General features: G+C 33.6%; 1 protein-coding gene across 1 annotated transcript; it reads right to left on the bottom strand.

Moving 5' to 3' along the window:
* Window positions 1-4226: 4226 nt before the first annotated feature.
* Window positions 4227-26090, bottom strand: LOC149534048 (citrate-binding protein-like). The gene is made up of 4 exons (XM_089805956.1): window positions 25999-26090; window positions 4972-5069; window positions 4693-4892; window positions 4227-4607 (listed from the first exon to the last, which is right to left on the bottom strand). The coding sequence occupies exons 1-4, from the start codon at window positions 26088-26090 to the stop codon at window positions 4227-4229; spliced, it is 771 nt and encodes a 256-aa protein (XP_089662082.1).
* Window positions 26091-26597: the final 507 nt, after the last annotated feature.

Here is a 26597-nt window from a genome sequence, read left to right as displayed (position 1 = left end):
AAGAGGACCTCGTGATCCTCTTCTTTGTAACTTCCGTCGTTTGTCTATCGTTTCAGAGAGCCGGCACATATTTTCTGTCGATATTTTACAGAATACAGCCAAAAGTGTCGCACAACATCAATCGAGTAAGATGATAATGACCCTCATAAAGATGTGAAATTATTCAATAAACAAGAGACTTTTGTCTTGCTATTCGATGGCAACATTGAGAACGACTAACTTTAACCATATTTCACTGTGTGGCAGGTTTTTACCATATTTAAAAGGAACATCACCTCTTCTAGTTAGGGATAGTTGCACTCCGGACGTCTGTAAAAGTTTTAGATTCTATATTTCCTGTAATCCCACCTCATAAATTTTTTGATTTTTCCTATCTCTTATAGTGATGAAAGTTTCAAATTAAAGTATTCTATGTTGACTGTCTATCTCTGTATTTTTATTAAAATGATTTTATAAAAATGCTTCAATTTATATCTGTATGAATATCAATATACCATGTTTTCTGTGGGGAATGATTTTTTTGGGTAGGTGAAGACAGATTCATTTGAATGATTCAAATGACAGTTAAAAAATTTATGTTAACATGTTACTCAATTCGATTTGTTGGCTATTTTTCCTATTCTGCTGCTTTCTATTTGGTCCCTTGTTTTTGGCTTAGTTAGTCTTTGTTTTTATTTTTTTTATGAGTTTGATACTTAAACCCTTTGATTCATACAAATATATTTAATTCAAGGTAAAAATTTTCAAAACAAGTCCAAATATTTATGTCTTAATTTTAATTTTGAAACATTGTTTTGAATTTAAGTTGTAAGTTAATAATTTATCATTCTGTTTGGCCAATTGCATGATCAAATTGTCTGTAACTGTCTGCATCACTCCTATAACTACTATAAAATTTCATGAAAAAGAATAAATTAATAAATGCTTAGTGCAACCTATGTTGGATCAATAATGACATTCTTAAATTTTATTTTTCATTTTTTAATAATACTTCAATCTCCTTGATCAATTACATTTTCACATTTACTGAAACCTATGCAAATCAGAGTTCAAAACATTGCTTACTGTTTCAGATTTCACTTCATATTTTATACAATAGCATATTAGTCTAAGTATGTAGTCCTTGAAACTACATTTAGTTCTTTGAAATTCTCATTTACAATCACAATATCACATCTACCATTTCACGAAGTTTGGAAGTCTTATCATTCCTCAATCCCAAAAAGAACCCCTTAATCCACTCAGCTGTCATCTCCAGTTTCTATCTTGCTTTACCTTTTTCGACTTTTTCATTTCACTATTTTGGATTGTTGCTGAAAAACGCTCACTTGCCTTATTAGTTACATTTTCAAATATTCAAATATTTTGTTGTTATTATGATCCTTGTTGTCACTAACAAGAAATGTGTTGTATCTTAATTGGCACAAAGAAGTGTTATTTTGGAGTTGTACTTTATGATTAATTATATCTTTAAAATCTGTAATAGAGGCCTTTGTGGCACCCTTCCCTTTTAAATTAGTGATGTAAGAAAACTGCCATTCTGGCGGAGTCTTTCCCAAAATATGCCTATTGGTTTAACAAGAGGGAAGCAAGATTTTTCAGTAGGCTTAATTCAAAAAAAAATAGAGAAGCCCAATTGTTATTCTTAATTCCTTTAAATAGCCTATCCTTAGATGGGCCTAAAGAGAGAATCTCCTTTTTGTGGGTGTAATAGGCCCAAAGAATGTGAAACTAAAAATATAAAATGAAAAAGCAAAAATATAAAATGCTGAAACTACTGATTCAGATCATTCGCAAACTTGATACTAAAAATTATATTGAAACAATACTAAATAATATACTAGAAAGATATGAATAATACTAAATCATTACATTGATGTATGCCCATGTTTATATAGTTTTATTTTCCCTTACAACAACTGCTTACGAGAATAACTTCCCAACAACTATATATTGAACTAATTTCATTTATCTAATCTAAATGCAAAAACTAACCTAATTAATGTAATAAACTTAACATTCCCCCCTTATTACATTAATTCAATAATCATTCTCGCTTATTTAGAAACTAACCTAATTAATGTAATAAACCTAACATTCCCCCCTTATTACATTAATTCAACAATTATTCTCGCTTATTTAGAAACTAACCTAATTAATGTAATAAGTCCTACATTCCTAACCTAATTAATGTAATAAGTTCAACATTCCCCCCCTTATTACATTAATCTAATAAAATTGAAAAGCCTTCACCAAGATGATAAACTTTGATGAAGCTCTTTCACCAAACTTTGAAAGTAGTCTGCAACTTCAGATTGCAAATCATAATCCTAAAGTTGAGCTCCTTCACCAAACTTTGAAAGTAGTCTACAACTTCAGATTGCAAATCATAATCCTGAAGTTGAGCTCCTTCACCAATCTTTGAAAATAGCCTACAACTTTAGATTGCAAATCTTAATCTTGAAGTTGCCCTCATATCCCAACTTCAGATTGTGAATCCTGAAGTTGGCCTCATAAAAACATTGTTTCTACCTCTTTTACACAACGAAACATAGTTCCTCCACAATTTTACATCTCCATGGAGTGTGCCTAATGCCTTCTTTGGTGTTGCACATGAGATGCCTTTCCTCCGAAAGTCCACATCTCCTCCGAGTGTGTCTAAGGCCTCCTCAAGTGTCGTAGAAACAATCACCACTAATATGTTTGGACGTCTTTCCTTCAAAAGTCGACATCTCCTCCGAGTGTCTCAAACGCCATTTTGGAAATCCTGCCCACCCCTCACTCAATACAAGGACAATCACATAGCCAAGCCCCCTCTTTTCTTTAGGGACACAAATCTATCAATTCCCCTCTTATCTTCAGGGAGGAATTGGCCAAGCCCCAACTTTACAGGGACACAAATAGTTGCTTCTCATGCAGTAATCATCTCTAAGTGAGAAGCTAGCTTGAGATGATAAAAATCCTCCAACCTCCATTTCCTCCAGCCTCCTATTTTATTGACAATAAATAGGGTCTGGTCATCCAAAATCTATTAAAAGCACTCTTCTCCCCATTGATTAACCTGCTCTAATACCACTATAATAGGCTCAAATATAAAATGAAAAAGAAAAAATATAAAATGCTGAAACTACTGATTCAGATCATTCGCAAACTTGATACTAAAAATTATATTGAAACAATACTAAATAATATACTGGAATGATATGAATAATACTACGTGTTTATATAGTTTTATTTTCCCTTACAACAACTGCTTACGGGAATAACTTCCCAACAACTATATATTGAACTAATTTCATTTATCTAATCTAAACACAAAAACTAACCTAATTAATGTAATAAACCTAACATTCCCCCCTTATTACATTAATTCAATAATCATTCTCGCTTATTTAAAAACTAACCTAATTAATGTAATAAACGTAACAGTGGGCAGAGGCCAAAAGCCCAAAAAAATTACTATAAAACTCACAGAGGTAAGGCTTAGTAGTTATAATGTTGACAAAACTAGAAGCTCAAGATCAAAGCGGTAAGTGAGAAGAACATGAACGCCAACTCTCCGCTGCATCATAATCTTGGGATTTTGACAAGGATGCCAAACACTTAAACTAAATACCCTGAGTAGTAGAAAGAATAAACTAAATACCCTGAGTAGTAGAAAGAATAATTGAGGGAGGCTTCAAACAGGAAACATATTGCAAAGAAGACATGAAATACCGCTAGCTGTAGTCAGAATAAAAGAAGAGAACCTTAATTAGCATGTTAAAACAAGTGTTTCGAAAGTTGTAGATGAGATTTGAGTATATTTCTCAGATAAAGACTTGATTAGTTCATAGCATGTTATTGGATCAGTGTATTTCCATCATCCTCTCACTTCGTTATTGTGTGAGTAAAATTTTGGTTTTATTTACTGGATTTCCTTTTAGATTTTGTTTAGGGTGCTGAAAAATTCAACACCAAACAATCAGTCATCAAACTGCAACCACTTCTATAAAAATCAGTCATTACACGAGAATGAACGATATTTTTCATTTCAGAATACACATAACGGCAGAGATTGTAAGTTAGATTTAACTTATATCATGCAAACTGATTCATGCTCAATTTCTCAGCATACTCTTTACAACAAATAACATATCGATGATTCTTTTCCTTCTAACTCATCTCCAGTTATTACACTTATTCCACACAAAACGTCAACAATCAGCTGCCACTAAGGCTGCAAGTCATTTGGTCCAAAGCTTGATATTTTTCCATCGAGACTCCATGCAAGATGAAGCGTTGTTGTTAGCATACACTCCACACTTAAAATAATGGTTGGCATGACCTCCATCATTAGCCACCATCTTCTCCGTCCCATCCACGAACACATTTATTTTCCCTTCATCTGCATCATGAATAACGTTGAGATGAATCCACTGATCATAAATATCAGACGCCACCACCTGGTCATTGTAATGCGTAAGATTTCCTCCCTTTACCAGCATCATCAACGATGTGTTGTGTGTAACTGCGCCGAAAACTTGCATGACGCAAACACCCGACGTTCCCTGCGGTACATAAACGTCCCCCTCAAACTGCCACACTCCTAATAAATAGTCATATCCCTGCACCATAACAACATCATTCAAACATAAACAAGATAGTTTATAGAAAATCTCCGAGGAAAATGATTATTCAGAGAGAGTTAACCGTGAATTGGATTTCTGTCCTGGGCCTGGTGTTGGTGTGATTGTTAAGAGGTTTGTCGTCGCTGTAAACCCACATGGAGTGGACGCCATCAATGAAGCTGTAGCGCTCCGAGACCTCCTTATCAAATGGCTTTTCTATGTGAAAATTTGCACTAGTCAAGTTCAGTTCAGTAAATCCTTCTGTTGGGTCCGCTGATCCAACTGAGACCCAACTCAGTAGCCCACACAAAATCTGTAGCATTATCATCATTACTCCAATCTAAGGTTAATTTTAATCTACAGATGAATTCTGTGAGATACACCCAACTGCAGGATATTTGAAGGCCAAAATAGACCCTGTAAACGCTGTTTAAGGAATACTTCGGCAATATTCGAGTGCTGATTAGATACGACAAAGAACGTTCACGGGAATTGACAATCAATTGGCAGTTGTTAAATATAGTCTTCTTTGTAAATTATGACTTGCGAAATAAGAAGCTGTTAAATATGACTTGTGTTACATATAATATTGTAAGCTCCGTCATTTCTGTGTCGTTTTAGAGAGCTGACACATTTTTCCTGTCGACTATTTGTTATTCTGTCAAAAGTAGCAGAACATCGATGGAGAAAAATGATAACAACCCCCATTAAAAAGGGAAGTGATTGAATAAACAAGATGATAACTTCTTCTCGTCGCTTAGTTTTCTAGTTATTCCCTTCATGAACTTCGTGTGCGACGCTATCGTTGCCGGTGAACATATAATCTCAACATTTGACCCCGTTTTAAAATTGTGGTAGTATTTTTTTATATTAAATTATTTGTCTAATGTTTGAAAATTAATCTTTGAAAATTGATTTATTTAAGTATAGTGTTGTCTGCTGTATAATTAAGTTTATATTCTCAATGTTCAAAATTTGATTGAAATATTAATGATATTTTATAGTTAGTGAATTTAAAGAAGGGTTCAAAATAAGTCTATTGGGAATCAAGTCTCATTAAGTACAAGGTTCCAACATCATAAGAAATGGAGCTAATATGGTGCTACTAGTGAACTTGACAAAATGGATACCCTTCGATTGTTGGTTCTTAGCCAAAGAAGTTTCAACCTAAAAGCTCATGTTCTCATATCAAACAACTAAACAACATTCTAGATTATATGAAATCCTTTGTCACATAAATATTTGAAACAAAACTTATATTCATTATACTTAAGTGAAAAAAATAAAATTCATGACAAATAAGTAAAAATGAAAGAAAAAATGCATTGATAAGCATTTTCAAACTTTCTAACGCATATTTCATTTAATAATATAATGTTTTGTCTATATGTTCAATGCTAACTATTCCTATTATTTCTATTTTATCATCAATTATACTAGCACGTAGTATTTAATTTATAATTTACTTTCTAAATGGTGATAACATCTCCACAAGATGCACTTCCTACTAAACAATTGATAAACTTGGTCAAATTTCATATATTTATTAATTGTTTTAATAACCAAATTATTTTTATAATGCTAGCATACATATTTTAATGCTTGTACACTAATTTTTCAAAATAAATCAAAGTGATTGTTAAATATATACAAGGAAAAAAAGGTCTACACTTTTCACTTTCACAATAATAAATATCTACTTAGTTGATGCAATGAGCTTTTAAAGAAAGAGACATGTTGCAATTTCTTTTATATTTTTGAAATTTGAATTCCAAAAGAATAATCTTCTTCATTAGGAAAATTTTTTACTTTGGATAATTACCTATGATAAGAAAATTAGAGCTAGGCTAATAAATTAGTTCATCTAAGAACCTTACTTTTCATGTACAAAAATTATATTGATGCATTTAGTATTGTTTTGGCCATAACATGGAGGAGGACAAGAGAGTGATAATAAATAAGAAAAGTAGTTTAGTTAGTTTTGTAGATTTCTTGATAATGTGGCGAAGCAAAATAGTAGATATAATCAAGGTTGAAATTGATCAATTCTACTCCAAATTGTTAGACTATTTTGTTGGAACCCTTCTTTTACTTTGTAACATGCATAGAGTAAGTGAGGCAAACTTACAACAAGTTGTTTTAATTATCATGTAAATAACTATATTAGTTTTATAGTTTATAAAAATTTTATATATTATTTTTGACATATTCAAATTTGGATATCTATTTATTAATAACTAAAAAGGGATATATAGTTATTAGCTCAATTAACATGTTCATGTGATACATTTACAACAAAGTTATCTCTATTTGTTATAATTTGCTTCGATTATGTCTTCAATATGTAGTGAATCTTAAAACTTAGTAGAATGAGATCATTACATATTCTTTATCAATAATAGCCAAAGTGGTGATTATGTTAAAATGTAAAATATTATAAAATGCTTCTATTGTAGTTGATTATCTATTTAGAGTATTAGATCTATCAACCACTATTTATCAACTATATTTTTGCAATCTCATTTCTTGTACCTAAGGAAGATCATATGCATCATAGAGTAAGAATATCATATCTCACATCAGAAATTTTTATCCATAATAATTAAACTTAAGCATCACCTCTAGGAAAAAATATTTACTAGGAATGGAAACTTTTTTCTTTCTTAGTTTATTCTGGCATAGAAGGGAGTGATATATATCTAGTTCAATATTCACTATTGGGAGGAGGCGGTTCTCATGAACAATGAGTCTGTTGTTTGGCTTTGATCTTGGACCCACATTTAATTTCCTTTCCCTTCTCCTCTTGTTAGGTTTAATTGGCTTCTCAACATCATCGTATCCTCAAATAATACCAACCCAAATATCTCCCCTATCACAATTTCAAAAACTCTATTAATAAGGTATTATTTCTACCAATCATCTCTAGTATCCACCTTCTATCCAAGCCATTTCTAGAAGAAGCCAATATTTCTCATGATGTTAAGATTTTTGAATTTAAAGGTCATCTCATCCTTCATAGGAAAAATAGGTTGCTTAATCATATTGTTATTTTTTTCACTACAATCCCTTAGCCCACTCTTGGCATGATAATCCTTTGAGTAGGGAACCACCAAGTTGTCATCCACATTTTCAATAGGAAGATTCAGGTTGCCCAAATAACTTCTTATAATAAAATACATGACACAATTAAACGATAGATAATTTTGTTCACCCATTACTAAAATAATGGATACAAAGGCCACTAGGATGTCAGAGCTAACCTATTACATGTGACCAATTTTAATGAACTCTTCTCCTAAAATCTACTTAACCTCATGAATAAAAAAAATGATTTGCTAGAATGAGGATTCTAGCCAACTTTTCTAATGTTATTTCAGCCAAAAACTATATTTGATGCTTGTGATAATTAAGGATAAGGATAAACTCTATATGAAGAAACCTATGAAAATCCCTATTCTATTTTCTTAATGTGCAATCCTGAGAATGTCAATAGTAAAAGCATGATAACTTATTGAAACTTAACTATGAATTTCTTACCATAATTCTAGGTTGGGTTCAATTTCATGATTAGTTTCAATTAAGGAAGTGCCTCGAATGCCTTAGAAAATATTTCCCTCGATGAGGATATCTCAAAAAAACACAAGTGACATGTTTTTAATCTTATTGGACCATCTAATCCAAAGCACCATTTAATCACAAGAGGCTTTCAAGAAGGGAAATGGTGGAGATGGTTTGGAAGTATCTAAATATTTGTTACATATAAAACAGTGTCCTAGAGGTTGTTCAAGGTGAGTCTTTCAATGTTTCAAATGAGTTTTATTTCTCCAAAATTTTAGGTTAGAGGTGTTTGTGGGTCCTTCTTAGCCTTCCTTAAGGGACACTTGTTCTTCTATAGTAAGGTCATTAGGTTTTGCAGCTTATCAATGGAATGATCTTTTAGAGGAAAATACTCTACAAGATAAAGGATGTGTTTTATTTGTGAAAACTAGGGAAGGTAAATGTTCTCAAATTCAATATCGGTCGCCAGATAGGAATCTTGCTAAGATGGCTTTCTCCTTGGTTGGAAGAAGAAGGCTAGACTTCGTATTTGTTTACAAATGGGTTCTTGCCTCTTGATCCCTCAATGGTTTAATGGTTGTGTTGGCTCTACCTAAGTTTTTCTTCTATTTTTCCTTCTCTCTTTAGAAATATTTCTTAAGTATTTTGGCTTCAGGTTCTTGGTTCCTAGGTAATAATGCCCTCTAGATGAGCATATAGAGGTCGGGCTTTTATCTTGCTACTCATCTTTCTAGTGCAGCCTCCACTTGGGCTTGCCTTATAGGTTTTCCTCTAGAATTTTGGGACGAAATTTTTTTGGAAGGAATAGCCAACTTCTTTAGTGATTTTCTCATTGTGGACATTGTCACTCATAATCATGAATGATTCACTATATTCACTTATGTGTCTTAGTGGTTCTAAGGACTATTCTTCCTGTCTTGGTTCTCAAATCAATGTTGGGCTCTATGGTTCAATTTTTGGAGTGTGAAAATACTATTATTTTTCATCAAAACTATTCCATTTTTGCTCACTTGATTTTAGATATCCCTTCCCCTAAATCTAGTTCATTTGTGTTTGAATACAAACATCACTAAAAGGGGGGGTGATTCAATGCTTTAAAATACTTTTCAAAACTTGAAATAATTACAAGTTATAAAAATTTAATACATAAGCAAGATAGTTAATGAATAACAAAGTGCCACAATATATTAACATGGAAAGCCCCTTAGGGTAAAAAAAAACTTTGAATCTAAAACTTTATTGGCCTCTTGGGCAAATCTTTTAGAGCTACAACTTTGGGAAGCACCAACACCCTGTTTTAGAAACACCAATCCCTTACACGTGAAGCATCAACTTCATGAATACAATAAGCACCAACTTCCAAAATGAAAAAATGAGATATAAAAGTAGAGGATCATCTCTATTACAACACAAATCATGAATCACTAGTTTCAACTTCCTATTGAAAACATAATGCAAGATATACTTCTATTCTCCTCAAAACATCCAATATCCGAATATATTTTCTTTTTTCATTAAAAGATCTAATCAAATATCAATATGAATGAATGAAGAAGAAATATATAACCCTTCTTCTACCTCTAATAAACTTCTACAATGAAAATCAAATCACAAATATGAACATAGAAACATAAAACATTACCCTCTTCTTTGTTGTTAAAAATCTACCTGCAAATTGTTTAGTCTACAAGGAATTCCACACAAATCCTACAACTTTTGTCAAAACCACCCATTGGATGTTTTAGAGAAATGTATCCTCTACTTATAAACCAAGAAAGTCAAAATTTTAGAGGCAATTACATACCCCAAACTTCCATTAGAAAAAAAATTGCTCAAAACTGCTAAAACTGTCATAACAATTTGGTAACTATTTCTGATAAACATATTTATTCTCTTTCCATACATGTGTCATGCAAAAACTAACAAAGACCCATTTTAGCTAACTCGGAGAACTTTCCAAAGAGGTATCATAGTTGGGGTCTATCTTAAAAAAAATCTCATTGACTTTCTCATAGAACAAAACTATTTTTTTAATATCCATTTTCTAAACCAATGTGCACATTAAGTGTTAATTGTTTAACACTTAAGTGTTTGTATTGAATATGTTTTGAACAATATTTAAGGACATCAAATAAGATAATTACATGATGTTGACCATACCATATGCTCATTATAATTACATTATTGACAAAAATGACAACAATCAAAGACCAAATACCAAGGGTTCAACATACTGCCCCTTTGGCATTGATGTTAATACCAACTTCCACTTGTATATCCATGTATACTTGTATATCCTGTATCTATATATGTATACTTGTATATCCATGTATATCTATACTTGTAGATCCATGTATATCTATACTTGTAGATCCATCATGTAGACATCTTCTTCATTTTTCTCCTCCTTTGACATCAATGACAAAGGAGATATGCCAAGGTTTCAATGTAACAAAAAGATAAGAAAAATATGCTCCCCCTGAAATAGGTATCACTCATTTATGAACTTATGCAAGAGAAGAGATGGATAAAACCCCCAATCTTGTTCTTAACCCTTCAAATATGGCTCTAATTCAACATTACCATTCAAGACATGTTCCCTTATGTAATGATAATGAACATTAATGTGCTTGGTGTGTGAATGCATAACTAGATTCTTAGAAATATTGATTGCACTCTAATTATCACAATAGATAGGAACTAGTTTAGACACTATTACTTTCATATCTAATAAAGTTTGAACCATCCAAAGAACTTTTTGACAACAAGAAAATGCAGCTATATATTCAGCCTGTATAGTTGAAAGTATAGTAGATTCTTGCTTCTTACTATGCAAAAACACTAGCTTGTTGCCCAAGAAAAATGTTGCTCTTGAAGTACTTTTTCTTTCATCTAAACAACCTACCCAATCTAAGTTAGTATAAGCAACAAACCTAAAATCATCATCTTTAGGATACCAAATTCTGTAATCCAAAGTACCCTAAATATATCTGAAAATTATTTTAACTACCATAACATGAGATTCTTTAGCTGAAGATTGAAATCTTACAACCAAACATGCATCATGCATGATATCAAGCCTTGAAGTTGTGATATATAGTAAACTACCAATCATGAATCTATAAGTAGTTTGATCAACATTAGGAGAATCATCATTTTTAGTAAGTTTACATCTTGTTATCATTGGTGTTCCCATAGACTTACAATCTTCCATATGAAAATTCTTTAACATTTCTTTTGTGCACTTAGTTTGGGATAAGAATAGCATTTTCCAACTAAGAAATTTCCAACCCAAGAAAATAGTATAGTTCCCCAAGCATGGACATTTCAAATTAAAATTGCATAAACTTTGAAAAACCTCGACTTAAAGCATCATCATTGGATCCAAATACTATATTATCAACATAAATAAGAACAATGAGAACATCATCATATGTATTATATATGTACAAATTTCTATTAGCACCACCTCTTCTGAAGCCAATTTTGATAAGATATTGATCTAACCTAGAATACTAAGCCCTTAGAGTTTGTTTCAAACCATAAAGATGTTGGAATATTCAAATATGGAAAGAGTACTTATGAGGGGGGGGGGGGGGAGGAGGTGAATCATAAGTATCACACTTTAGCCAATAAAACTTTTAGATGGAAGTAAATTGCATGCATGTAAATACATCAAGTAAACATGAAACTAAACACATGCATCAACAACACATAACACTGGAATTTGGTAACCCAGAAACCCTCCAGGAATAAGAAGGTAAAACTGGGGTGGGGATGATACCCACAAAAATTACTACAGCAATATTGTTCAACCACTTCTGATGGTCTACCCTATTAAAGGCTTTGCACTATGTCAATAGTGACCTAGTTAAAGGATTTCAAACACTTAACATGAAGTGTCACCCTGTTAAAGGATTTAATCACCTTTTGATAAGGATCTACAAATAGCTATTAAGCCAACCTATCTACATAGGATTTTCTTTCTAATACAATGGTAAGAGAGTATTAGGTATTAAAAACCTGATTGTTTGTAATCCTTGATTACTGAATGTAGGCACCTTGTTCTAGCTCTTTCTTTGATTTTGATCCTCTAAGATCTGATTTCTGTTTGTCTACCTTGCTTTGTTCTAATCAACTGATTAATGAATTGCTGCTCTTACTTTCTAAGTCTCCTCTCACCAAATACCACTCTATTTTTCCTTTTTAATTCTGCTCTACTCCTCTCATCATTTTTTTAATGAACCTTTCATCTTCCTTAAAAAGACTTCGAAGACTTAGGGTTAGATATGGATCTACGATCCACATTGAATCTCAATTTCTCGCTCAATACTTGTCTTTTGTTGATTGGTTGCATGCCTTTCCAAGTTTTCCAATTGGCTACATGCAAATTGCATAGGAAATGTAAAAGATTTGTTCTTATCTCTATATCTTTCGAGATTTATTTTATGTTGGCTACAAAAATAGTTTACATCATAGTTTGTGCAATCACAAACTCTTATGTTGATATCCTGAGTTACTCGGCTCCTGAGGTATTGCTGATGCTCGGCACATGCTATTTCCTAGATAGCTCAGCACCTAAACAAAATTGTATCACTCGACACTTGTTAACACTCGGCACTTGTTAACACTCGGCACCTACTGTTACTCGGTACTTGTTAACACTCAGCACCTACTATTACTCAGCAATTGTTTAGTGGAAAAATGGTTAAGTGTATTGATACTCAGTTGTCAAAATTATTCTTTAAACTAACAATCTCCCCCTTTGACATGAGTGGCAAAAACACTTAACAAGATCCTTATGACTCCTTGTTAGTTGATCCTGTATGTACACTCAGTGATTTCTATCCTATTTCTGCATTCTGACTAATCAAAATTTGCTATCTCAAAATTTGCCCCCAAAATTTGCTATCTCCCCCTTTTATCATACTTATCATTTCATTCCTGTACTTAACTCCCCCATACTTAATCTCTTCTTATCACTCCCCCATACTTATTCTCTCCCTTTTTGACACTTATGTCAAGGGTCTTACAAGGAAATGCCATACTTGACCAAAAATGTACTATTTACTTCAAGGAGTACCTTCAGAGCTGCATCCCAATTTGCTAGTGCGACATCCAATGACTTATGCTGGATGGCAATCTCTGCTGCTAGGTGTACAAGTCCATTAGATGAAGAAAGATTGGGGTCTTTCTTGAGGACTGTCTCTGCATTTATCTGCTCCTTGTGAAGTAGTTCCAAATGAGTAGTTATTGAGGATTGAATTTGCATCAATTTAGCTTTTGTGGTTGCCTCCTCTGCTGCTAAGACAACTTATTCTCTTTGTGTGTGAAGTGATTGGGAAAAATGCTTCTCACTCTGAGCTGGATTTGTGGGGAGTTGCATGCTAGAAATCTTCAGATTGTTCTCCAAGCTCAGTATTTTCTAGCTAGTGTCCTTGCCTTGGAGCTTCCTTTCTGACCATTCAAGCAATCTGGTGTTTGTTTCCTGGTCTTCACTAGTCACTTGGTCAACTATATCAGATAGTTGCTCTATAATTGGTCTTGACTCATCTGGAGACTATAAGAAGAAAGCTTCTATGAATATGTCTTTGATTTCATTCAAGGTAAGCTTATTCTTGTGTTCTTTTCTTAGTGCTTCTTGTCTCCTTCTTCTATCCAATGCACTCTGAATTTCATTGATCTTCTCTTCAGTGAGAGTGCTAGATTCATAATATGGGATCTTTATTTCTTCATCAAGCTCAGGAACTCCATAGTGAAGTTTCCTGACTGCCTTTGATGAGCTCTAGCCTGGTGTCTTGATTTGTAGCTATAACCCATCTGTGCTTGATTACTGAAGAGTTTGTGTTGGAGTACCAAATTTTGGTAATGCAACCAGTGTTTGTATTGCAGACTCCTCCTCCTTCTTTGTCTCATCTTTTTCTTCATCTTGAGTATCCCTTTTATGATCACTAGGTGTTGTTGAACTTGTTGGTTGTTCAGATGTTTCTTTTATTTCCCCTACTGTTCTACTCAGCATTTGAAGTGTATAAGTGACTATATTTGGTGGAGGTGGTGGTGAAAGAAATAGAATACCAGTAGTTTGTATGGTCGAGGGTGGCACTTGTGCTTTTACCTTGACTATCTTTGTTTTAACTTCTAGATTCTGTAATTCATCAACAATGACCAATATAGGATTTGAACTTAATTTTGCTACTAGTGATGATTGGTCAAGGATTTCTAAATCCTCTGCAGTTAATGGATTGATGTTTGGATTTGAAGCGTCTGTAAAATCTTTTATTTTTAAAATATCTGTAGGTCTGATGGTGGCATGAGGAGTACTAGGAGGAGATACTTGTGTGTCTTGCATACTTTGATCTTATGGCTCAGTTGTATCTTTCTCTTCCTCTTTCTCCTTTGTATGTGCCTTTTCTTCCTTTTCTTCTTCACTCTTCTTCTCCACTAATTCCTTCTCTTTTTCCTTGGTTCCTAACACCTTCTTTTCCCTTATCTTGGCACTTGCCTCTGCCTAATATTCTTCATTATACACATCTTCTATTTTCTTGTAAACTATTTTCCACAATCTTGTGGATTTTGTAACTACCTCTTCAATTTTATTCTGTAATATGTTGAATGCTCTATGCTTGGGAGTGAATCTATTATTATGCCTTTTTACTACATTTGTTACTTGATCTTTAGACAAATCAAGAAACAATCTAGCTAATGTTGACTCCCTTATCTCCCTTTCCATTTGTAAACAAAAATGCCATTTATCCTCTACAATTTTGTACAATTCTTTAGGCATTGATTCATCTAATTCTAGAGGTGTGTGCTTATATTCAGCCATCATAGCATACACAGATTCCTCTAATTTATTTTGCTCTTCTTTGGTAAGCTTAGAAAAAGTTGGGTTCTTTAAACCTTTGAAATCATCATTCCTAATTTTTGAACATAATTTATCAAGAGCAGTCTGAGGTTTGTGTCTTACCACTTGAAATTGATTGTTTTCCTCTGACTCTATCTTCTCCTCATCTGTTTCAGGCTGGGCAACAAATTTTCTTTTCTTAGACTTGGCAGCAGTCTTCTTTGAGTCTTTCTTCTTTCCTTTTTCCTCCTCTTGGGCTTTTTGTGCTGCAGCCCTTGTGGTAGGTCTCTTTGGTGCAGGAGTAGCTACTTTCTTTCCCTTAGATTGAGGAGCAGGAGGAGTTGTGGCCTTTCTTTTAACTTGTACTTCCTCGGCTTCTTCTTCCTCGACACTTTCCTCTTTATCTTCTCCTAACCCTTGAGTCAAACCTTGAGGTTTATCTCCCTCTTCTTCAATATCTTCTCCTTCCTCTTCTGCTATTCCTTCTTCTTCAACACCAAATTTTCTCCTGATTTGTCTCACCATTTTTCTTTCTTCTTTACTGTAGAAGCAATCTTCAAATCTGTTATCACCCTTGATTTAACAACATAATAGGTTCCAAAAGCTTTTGCATTTTTATCAGCTTCTTCTACAAGGAGGGTTGTTATCATTGTAGAAGCTTGATCAATATCAAGTTCATAACCAAGTGGCCTAAGCCATCTTACTCTAGGTATAACTGCTTGTATATAGGTATAATCTATATCTACAAGAAAACAAATGTCCTTTTCATATTTCTAAGTCAATGAGACTGGAATCCTCATTCTTTGTTTCATGGACTTTTTGAAGTCCTCAAAGTAACTAGTCATTTGGGCATCAAAATTTTCACCCATCTGTTCAATGTATCCATTGACTTGTTCAACAATTGTTTTGTCTAGACTCCATCTTACCTTACCCACAGAAGGGAATTCTTTCATCAGATAGAAAAATATGCACACCAAAACTGATCCAAATTTGTACTGAGCTCCCTTGCTCTTCCTTATAGCTCCCAAATTTTTATTAATCTGTTGAAACATGAGCTCCGCTAGATCATAAGTGTGATCTTTTTTAATTATCTTCTATGCAACATCAACTGCTATACAAGGTACATTGTTTAACCTACTTGATTGATAGAATTTGTGTGAAATGATTCTCACAGCAAAATCTAGTAGGGGATCTGTGACTGTGTCAATAGTCATTCCTCTATTGTTCCATTTAGCACCTGTGTTTTTCTCTATTACTTCCCTTTTGTCACTTCGCAGGGTCTTTGGCTAATCTAGGGTTGGAATACCAGTAACCCTATGAACAATTTTCTTGGTGAATTTTACTAGCCCTGACTCTAACCAAAAGGCTCCATCATGTATTCTGCTCAAAACTATCCGTACCCATTCAGTTTTGAAAACAATCAAAAATTCTAGGATTTTGGTTAATCCTTTTCTTTATATTATTGAGAACTCATCTTTCAGTCTTTTGTTCTCACATAGCTTGTCATATGCATTGTAGATCTCTAAATCTCCTATGGCTCAAATTTTGCAGTTATAACATCTGCAAACATCTTGGACCATAACAACTTTATCAGGAATAACTGACAATGCACCTGCGGGATCATTCTTGTATGCTACTTCTGGAATGGGCTTGAATTCAGGTTGTTTAACTTCATTGCTAACCAGCTGTATTTCATGACTCTCTCTACCCTTAGTGGTTCCTGACCTAGATGCCATTGTTTGCCAAACTAGGGTTTACGATTTAAACAAGTTTATAAATTCTGCGTAGCTTGACACTTAAGTAAAATACCTCAAATCGATGAAACTTGTCCTGAATTGCTGTTGAAATCTTCACAAATGGCTTCTAAGCTGACCTTGATCTTCTCCACTCTTATCGGCTTTGCTTCTCATTTGAATGGTGGGAAAATGATCAAAAATCAAATTTATGTACCCTTCAAAACAGAGTAATTAATGCTTAGTGCACTAACAACTGTCTACTCGACACCTGAAGGGTTTCAACATGACTCGACACCCATTGTGTTTCACGTTGCTTGGGTCCTATTGATATTTCATAGCTCGGCATCATCTATCAACTCGGTCGCTGTTAGCAACTCGACACCTGAAGACAACTTTGACAGATCTTGCAAAACTCTCAATTTTGACTTAGCATCTTTACTTATGTTGATTTCTTCTTTGCAGTTCTTCTATGTCTTGGAATTGATGTATGATGTAACTTGGTTTATCAATCCCACACACTTATTCTTGCTTAATTTGATGAAGTGTGATCACTTGACCTATTAGGTGAAGTGATCTCTGCACTTTATGTGCTATACTCATCTTTCTTCTTCCATGTCTTATTCATTTCACTTCCAATATGTCCAACATCTATCTTTGCCTTTCCATTGCTAAACTACTAACATGACCAATTTTTAAGCAACTGAAACATGTAGTTTGACTCAACCATCTTTTATAGTTTCCCTTGAAATGCATTCTTATGCAATTCTGGGGTGTATGTCCATATTTTTGACAATAGTGACAACTGTACCTGGTGTTGTAATCCCAAAATTCATGGTTTGATGTCTTTGCTGGTTGATTTAATGTCCACATAGGCTTTGATCTACATTCAAAAGCTCTATGTCCATATTTTTTGCAATTATGACAATGTCCATCAAATCTCTGAGTCCTTGTGACATTGGATCTGCAATTTTGTTTTATATGTCCTTGCATGTTGCACTTGTGATAGAAACTCTTATTTTTGGGTGTGTTTGATCGATTAAATCTTCTACTCTTGCACACATTAGCTGTATGCCCCTTCTTATTATAGTAATGACAAGTGGGTTTTGAATTCTTACCTTTGTCACTTCTTTGTTTAGCATGCTTTGATGATTCCCCAACTTCAGTGCTATTGTATCCTAGTCCTGATGTATAATGGGCAGATTTTGGGGATTTCAACAACTGTTCAAAATATTTTATGGCTTCACTTGACTTGTTGAGATTCTCTGCCACCTCTTTTTCTCTGTTAAATTCATGCTGCATTTGTTCATTTTGCATCTTCAAAGTAGAGATATTAATATATTTCACATTGAGTTCATGATGAAGGTTCATCATTTGGGTAAGTGTATCCATCTGCATGTTTGAGATCCTTGTCAATTCAGTACATTTTTCTTCAAGTCTATTTGCAAGATTTCTTTTGTCATTTTCCATCATGACCTTATCATCAATTGCTCTTTTCTTTTGTTCAGTAATTTCACATATCATTATGGCCTGTGATTCATGTTCTATCTTGAGAGATCTTATCTCTTCTTTTTGAGCTTTGTTTTTCTCCATCATTTCTGCTATTGCTGCATCAAAATCTTTAGTGTCTCTATTGGAAAATATGTTGGTGGTATCAATCTCCTTGTATTTTATCTCATTTTCGGCTATGGCTAGATCCTTCCTTTTTTTTAATGAATTTCTCAAATTGTTTCTAAATTCCTCCAAGCTATGCAAAGCAAGTTGCACATCTATCACCTGATTTTCAAAGATCTTTCCAAGTTTGAAAGCTTCCATCTTTAGATCTTTTCCTCCAAGTTGTTAGGCTTTTCCTTGTGAGAACCTAGATTAGCTCTGATACCAATTGTTGGAATATTCAAATATGGAAAGAGTACTTATGAGAGGGGGGGGGGGGGGGGGGGGTGAATCATAAGTATCACACTTTAGCCAATAAAACTTTTAGACGGAAGTAAATTGCATACATGTAAATACATCAAGTAAACATGAAACTAAACACATGCATCAACAACACATAACACTGGAATTTGGTAACCCAGAAACCCTCCAGGAATAAGAAGGTAAAACTAGGGTGGGGATGATACCCACAAAAATTACTGCAGCAATATTGTTCAACCACTTCTAATGGTCTGCCCTATTAAAGGCTTTACACTATGTCAATAGTGACCTAGTTAGAGGATTTCAAACACTTAACATGAAAAGTCACCCTGTTAAAGGATTTAATCACCTTTTGATAAGGATCTACAAATAGTTGTTAAGCCAACCTATCTATATAGGATTTTCTTTCTAATACAATGGTAAGAGAGTATTAAGTATTAAAAATCTGATTGTTTATAATCCTTGATTACTGAATGCAGGCACCTTGTTCTAGCTCTTTCTCTAATTTCGATCCTCTAAGCTCTTATTTTTGTTTGTCTACCTTGCTTTTTTCTGATCAACTGATTAATGAATTATTGCTCTTACTTTCTAAGTCTCCTCTCGCCAAATACCATTCTATTTTTCCTTTTTAATTCTACTCTACTCCTCTCATCATTTTTTTTAATTAACCTTTCATCTTCCTTAAAAAGACTTCGAAGACTTAGGGTTAGATATGGATCTACGATCCACATTGAATCTCAATTTCCTACTCAATACTTGTCTTTTTCTGATTGGTTGCATGCCTTTCCAAGTTTTCCAATTGGCTGCATGCAAATTGCATAGGAAATGTAAAAGATTCGTTATTATCTCTATATCTTTTGAGATTTATCTTATGTCGGCTACAAAAATAGTTTACATCATAGTTTGTGCAATCAAAAACTCTTATGCTGATATCCTGAGTTACTCGGCTCCTAAGGTATTGCTAATGCTTGGCACATGTTGTTTCCTGGATAGCTCAGCTCCTAAACAAAACTATATCACTCGGCACTTGTTAACACTCAGCACCTACTATTACTCGGCACTTGTTAACACTTGGCACCTACTGTTACTCGGCACTTGTTTAGTGGAAAAATGGTTAAGTGTATTGACACTCAGTTGTCAAAATTATTCTTTAAACTAACAAAATGGCCTTTTATAGCCTATAGACGTGATTAGGATAGTCTTTGTTTTCAAATCCTTCAATTTGATCTATATAAACCTCTTCATCAAGACAACCATTAAGAAATCTTATTTTAACATCTATTTGATACATTTTAAAGCCCTTGAAAGTTGAATATGCAAGAAAGATTCTAATTGCTTCATTTCTAGCCACTAGTGCAAAAGTTTCATCAAAGTCCACACCTTCTATTTGTGCATAACCCTTACAAACCAATCTAGCCTTGTTCCTTGATATCTTTCCATTTTCATCAAGTTCATTTCTATAGACCCATTTAGCACCTATTACATTGTTATCTTTAGGTCTAGGTACTAATTCCCAAGTTTTATTCTTTTCAATTTGACTTAGTTCCTCTTTCATAGCATTAACCCAAAACTCATCCATACTAGCTTCTTTATATGATTTAGGTTTAATTTGAGATAGCAAACAAAGATTAGTACATTCACTAGAATTAGTTCTTGTTCTCATTTTAATACCTACATGTTTGTCCCCTATAATCTATTCTTGAGGATGATACTTCTTCAATCTTGTTCCTATAGCCTTTGTACGTGTGGGTTCTAGTGTTTCTATTTGATCTTTTATCTCCTCTTCGCCTTCATCAACTTTATTATCTACTTCTTTCAAGTCTTTATCACTATCTTGTAGGAAAGTATTATCCATTCTTGTTTCCTTTTTATCCTACACAACTTCATCCACTTTCACATGTACACTTTCAATTAGTTTATTCAACCTTTTATTAAAACATTTGTAAGCTTTACTTTGAGAAGAATATCCTAAAAAGATTCCTTCATCACATCTTGAATCAAAGCTTCCTATTTTATCATCAGAATTCTTAATGAAGCATCTACTTCCACAAATTCTAAAATGCTTAACATATGCAAGATATCCATACCATAACTCATAAGGAGTGTACTTATTTTTTACCCTTAGTTTTTTCCTATTTTAAATATATAATATTGTTTGAACTGCTTCTTTCCAATACTTCTTTGGTACTTTAGATTCATCTAACATAGTCCTTTTCATTTCTTTTGCTATTCAGTTATTTCTCTCAACAACTCCATTTTGTTGAGGTGTCCTAGATGCTACATATTGTTTTTTGATGCCATATTTTTCACAATAATCAACATAAGCATTTAATCTTCATGTCTGACTCATTTTCAACCATTTTCCTAAAAATCTTAAACTTGTTAAATACCTCTGATTTATGCTTTAAGAATGTTACCCATGTCATTCTTGTATAATCATCTATAAAAAAGCATGAAATACTTTTCACCATTTAACGACATTGTCCTTGTAGGACCACATTAATCAGTATGTACTAATTGCAATTCTTTAGAAGCATAATATTATTTTGAAGGAAAAGATGCCTTTGTTTGTTTACCATATTGACACCCTTCACAAATAACATTCTCTAGCTCAATTATACATGGCATACCTCTTACTTTCTGATGCTTACTAACTTTTACCAAGTTGTCAAAATTCAAGCGCCCAAGTCTTTTGTGCCATAACCAACTTTCATTCACCTGTCCCATAAGACAAACATCTTCATGATTGTTAGTATTTCTGATATCTTTTAAATTGTATACATTGCTTTTAGATTTTTTACCTGATGCAACTAACTGTCCAGATTTTAATTTGGTTTGGCAACCATGGTCATCAAAAACAAATTCCTATCCATGATCAAAAATTTGACTAAAACTTAGAAGATTGCACTTTAAACCATCAACATAATACACATCATGAATGAACATTTTATCACTTTAAACATTAAAGAACGCAAACCTTTAATTTTCCTTGAAGAATCATCACCAAAGCTAACATTTCCACCTCTGTAGTTGATCAATTTGTCAAACTTTGTTCTATTTCCTATCATATGTCTAGAAGAACCACTATCAATTATCCAAAAGTCCTTTTCTTCATAATGTAGAGCCATTTGAACAAAAATAGACTTATTCATCTTAGGCCTCCATATCTTAGTCACTTTAGTATCAAATTCTTTATCAACTTGTAGACTAGCATAAAATTGATCATTCTAAATTGAATTAGTTTTTTCAATTACTCATAACATGACAAAGAGATTGCACTTGTAGCATCTTAGACCATTCATTTTAGGAAAGGAATAACCAAAATGAAACATTGAATTCCTCCTTGATATGTATCTGCAATTACTTATTCTATGTCCATATTAATGACATGTGAAGCAATAACCATCAAAGAAAGAAGTGAACCTATTTGAGTATCTTTTTCCCATGAATGACATGCTTGATATAACCTGATTTTTATCAATAGAAATTTGATTAAAATCTAAATTTTTACCTCAATTTGAATTTGTACCATTTTGATTTGTATCCTTACTTTCAGATTTAAATATCTCGAATAAATATTTATCTTTCTGGTCACTAGAACATTGTCCAAGTTCAAATCCAATTCCTATTAGATCATTAGTTCTTCTTTGTTTCCTTAACATATCATCCAAATTAGTATTCTCATATTTTTCTAACTTTCTTCTATATGTTACTAATTTATTCATTAAACTTGTACATTCCCGATCTTTAGAACTTAACTCTTCCTTAGTGACAAAGTCAATTCTCTTTTGTTCCTCAACTTGTAATTTCAATTCTATAACTTGTTGATTTAAGTCCTTATTTTCTTTTTCAAAGTTCTCTTTTTCTTTTCAGAATTAATTTTCTTGAACAATTAAATTCCTTTTTAGTTCCTTGATCTTTTTGAGTGCATAAAGAAATTCACATTCTTAATCAACCTCAACAAGTGCAACATCATCATCACTATCTAATTCTTGACAAGTAGTTTCTATAGCAATGAATGAAACTTCATTTACATCGCATTTAAAACTACTAGATTCACTATCTAATACATCAGCAATCAAACTCTTCTTCTTCTTCTTAAGAACTTATTTTTGTTATAGAATTTATTTTTACTTGATTTCTCTTTCTCATCTCTACTTCATCATGACTATTATAAAGAGATTTAGATGCAAAGTGTCATATTTTACCACAATTGAAGCATTTTAAAAGAAGTTTACCTTTGTATTTACCTACTCCTTTATTTAATTTCCTTGATAAATGCGCTTCAAGAACATCAAGATCTTTTGATTCTGAAGAGAGTTGCTTCATTTTATTTTCCACCTTGAATGCTACTTCTTTGCTTGTGGATTCCTACTTGCCAAACTTTCTCATTTCATAAGCTACAAGTGCTTCATGAATATCTTCCATTGTATACTTATTAATATATCTAGTTCCTTCTATAGAACATATATTAGAATCAAATTAATTAGGAAGAGATCTCAAAACTTTCTTTACAACATCAATATCATCAATTTTTTCACCAAGTCCTCTTATGCCATTTACAGTTTCATCTATCTTAAGGAGATTGTTTTCTACCTTTTCATCATTGCCCATCTTAAGGTCTTCAAATCTTGATTTCAAATGTTGTATCTTGGCTTCTTTAACTCTATCATTACCATGAAATGTGTTTTTTAATTTGTCCCATACTTCTTTAGAAGAACTATAATGTATTACCTTAACAAAAACTTATTTAGATAAACTATTAAGTATAGCAAATTTAGCTTTCATATTAGTTTCATACTTCCTCTTTTCATCAAGATCTATAGGTAAAGTTCTAGGAACTTTATAACCATTAACAACTAAAGTCCAAACATCAGCATTAATAGATAACAAAAAATCTTTGCATCATTACTTCCCAAAAAGCATAATCTGGTCCATCAAAAATAAGAACCTTAAAAGAACTATCTTGAGCCATAAAAGATAAGTATTCTACTCAACCAAAATATACCCAAAGTTGTCAAACTTGATGTAGGGAACCTTTCTTTGATACCATTTGTTGGAATATAAACACCACTAAGAGTGGGGTGAATCTGTGGTTCAGAATACTTTTCAAAACTTGTAACAATTACAAGTTATAAAAATTTAACACATGAGCAAGATAGTTAATGAATAACAAAGTGACACAATATTTTAATGTGGAAAACCCCTTAGGGTAACCACTTTGAATCTAAAACTTTATTGGCCTCTTGGGCAAATCTTTTAGAGCTATAACTCTAGGAAGCACCAACACCCTGTTTTAGAAACACCAATCCCTTACACCTGAAGCACCAACACCCTGTTTTAGAAACACCAATCCCTTACACTTGAAGCACCAACATCCTATTTTAGAAACACCAATCCCTTACACCTGAAGCACCAACTTCCAAAATGAACAAATGAGATATAAAATTAGAGGATCATCTTTGTCACAACACAAATCATGAATCACTAGTTTCAACTTCTTGTTGAAAACATAATGCAAGATATACTTCTATTCTCCACAAAACATCCAATATCCAAATATATTTTCCTTTTCCATTAAAAGATCTGATCAAATACTGATATGAATGAATGAAGAAGAAATATATAACCCTTCTTCTATCTTTGATAAACTTTTCCAATAAAAATAAAATCAAAAATATGAAAATAGAAACATAAAGCATTACCCTCTTCTTTGTTGTTAAAAATATGCCTACAAATTGTTCAGTCTACAAGGAATTCCACACAAATCCTGCAACTTCTATCAAAACAACCTATTGGATGTTTTAGAGGAATGCATCCTCTACTTATAAACCAAGAAAGTTGAAATTTTTGAGGCAGGTACATACCCCAAACTTTCCCTAAACCAAATTTTCTCAAAACTACTAAAATTGTCATAACAATTTGGTAATTGTTTCTTATAAATAGACTTATTCTCTTTCCATACATGTGTTATGCAAAAACTAACAAAGACCCATTTTAGCTAACTTGGAGACCTTTCCAAAAAAGTATGATAGTTGGGGTCTATCTGATAAAAAACTTTTTGACTTTCTCATAGACTAAAACTATTTTTTTTATAACCATTATCTAAACCAATGTGAACATTAAGTGTCAATTGTTTAATACTTAAGTGTTTTTCTTGAATATGTGTTGAACAATATTTAAGGAAATCAAATAAGATAATTACATGATATTAGCCATACCATATGGTCATTATAATTACATTATTAACATCAACGACAACAATCAAAGACTAAATACCAAGGGTTCAACAAGTTGTTGGGAAAGGAATGTTAGGTTAGAGACCTAGTCTAGCCCTTTTTCCCACTACTCTTGCAGATTTCCATAAGGTTGGTTTGGAGTTGGCCATGTTTGTGGACTTACCTTCCTCTTCCCCTAGTGCCGAAGCTTTTCCATCATCAACTTTGGAGTCACTACTTGCTCCTATTCCTTCACTTGGGTTTCACTCTTTTCCTCTAGTTTCTATGGTTTCCCCTTTCCCTTTTCAAGCTCCCCTTGTTCCTTCTCCTCCTACTTCCATTTTTCCCCTCCCCCCTTCCCCTATCCTCTTCCGTCACCTGCTTCTCCTCTTTTCCTCATGGTTACTGTTGTCACTTAGGTTTGCACCCTTGTCCAAGGCCTATGTGCAAGGACAACCTAGTGAAACATGGAAACAACCTCCAAGCTGTGGGACTTGAACTGCAAGGTTGAGTCTCCGGAGAAGGTTGGCTTCCTCTTACTATCAGAGCGCACCTAACTACTCTTGGAGAGGAAAAGGGAGAAGGAGAGCACGAAAACAAATCTACCTAGTTCTAATCTAAGGAGGTGATGCACCAGAATAGAGTGTTCAGACCAACCTCTGCCCATACATGTGCTACTGAACCAGAATGAAACTAAGGATATACACATCTAGACTTGCTTTAATCAAATAACCACATACAGATCAGAAAACCAAGATGAATGACACAAGGAAGAAGTTCACTTATATATCATTCACAGGCTAGCAGAGATACAGTCATGCAGATTACAGATTTCCACAAAACAATGGCACAGGCAAAGAATTCTTGCACTTTAATACCAATAGCTAAAGGAGATAAGTGGAGAATCAAACAGTTCAGAGGCATAGGGGAATTTTCACTAGAATTGCAGAGAAATAGCAGAGGAAAATTAGAGAGAAGGTCCCCTCACAAAAACTACAAAATGTGCCTTTATAGTTCAGGCATAACTGAGATCTTTTCCTGCTGAAATGACTTCGCAGCTACCTACCATTAAGTCCTGCGGAGGACAATCATGGGGATCTGAAGAAAATTTGATCTTGCACCAAATAATGCCCTGAGAAGACAGAAACGACACCATAACTGTGCTCTGACCAGATAGATGGATCGACTGAGACGATAGAGTGTCTCTCTTCATTTCGCATTCATTTTGGGTAGGTTAAGATCGATCATGAAGATCAAATCGCACAAAAAAATAGATCGCCTTCATTTTTTTTGGTTCATGAATCAGCGGGGTCAGAAAGTCAACCTAGTTTCACAAGCCAACTAGGCCATGCAGGGCAATCGCTTCTTTTCATTCTGCTACCTCGGAAGTCCTCTGCGCTTGACCTCCTTTTATTAAACTAACCGCACCACCCTTGAACTATTATCATTAACTGTGATGATCACAAACCTAACTGCGACACTAACTGCCAGCCGTTAACCGTCAACCCTGGACGAGCCAACGAGACACGTGTCAACAAGGCACTATATCGCCATGGTATCCACCATGTAGCTTTCGATGGTGAGATAGCACCAACCGTTGATCGGCCTTAAATCTGACGATCGAGAAGACTCGTTGTACCACTATACTGTTCTTACCCCAGGCCCATCATACCTGGTGCCATCTCAGCATCCACACCACACTCGAATGACACCTGGCAAT

This window comes from Cupressus sempervirens, chromosome 10 (genome assembly GCF_028749045.1).
Source record: "Cupressus sempervirens isolate cs-2001-9-10 chromosome 10, ASM2874904v1, whole genome shotgun sequence".
Taxonomy (NCBI): Eukaryota; Viridiplantae; Streptophyta; class Pinopsida; order Cupressales; family Cupressaceae; genus Cupressus; species Cupressus sempervirens.
This window is presented reverse-complemented; position numbering and strand designations above follow the sequence as displayed.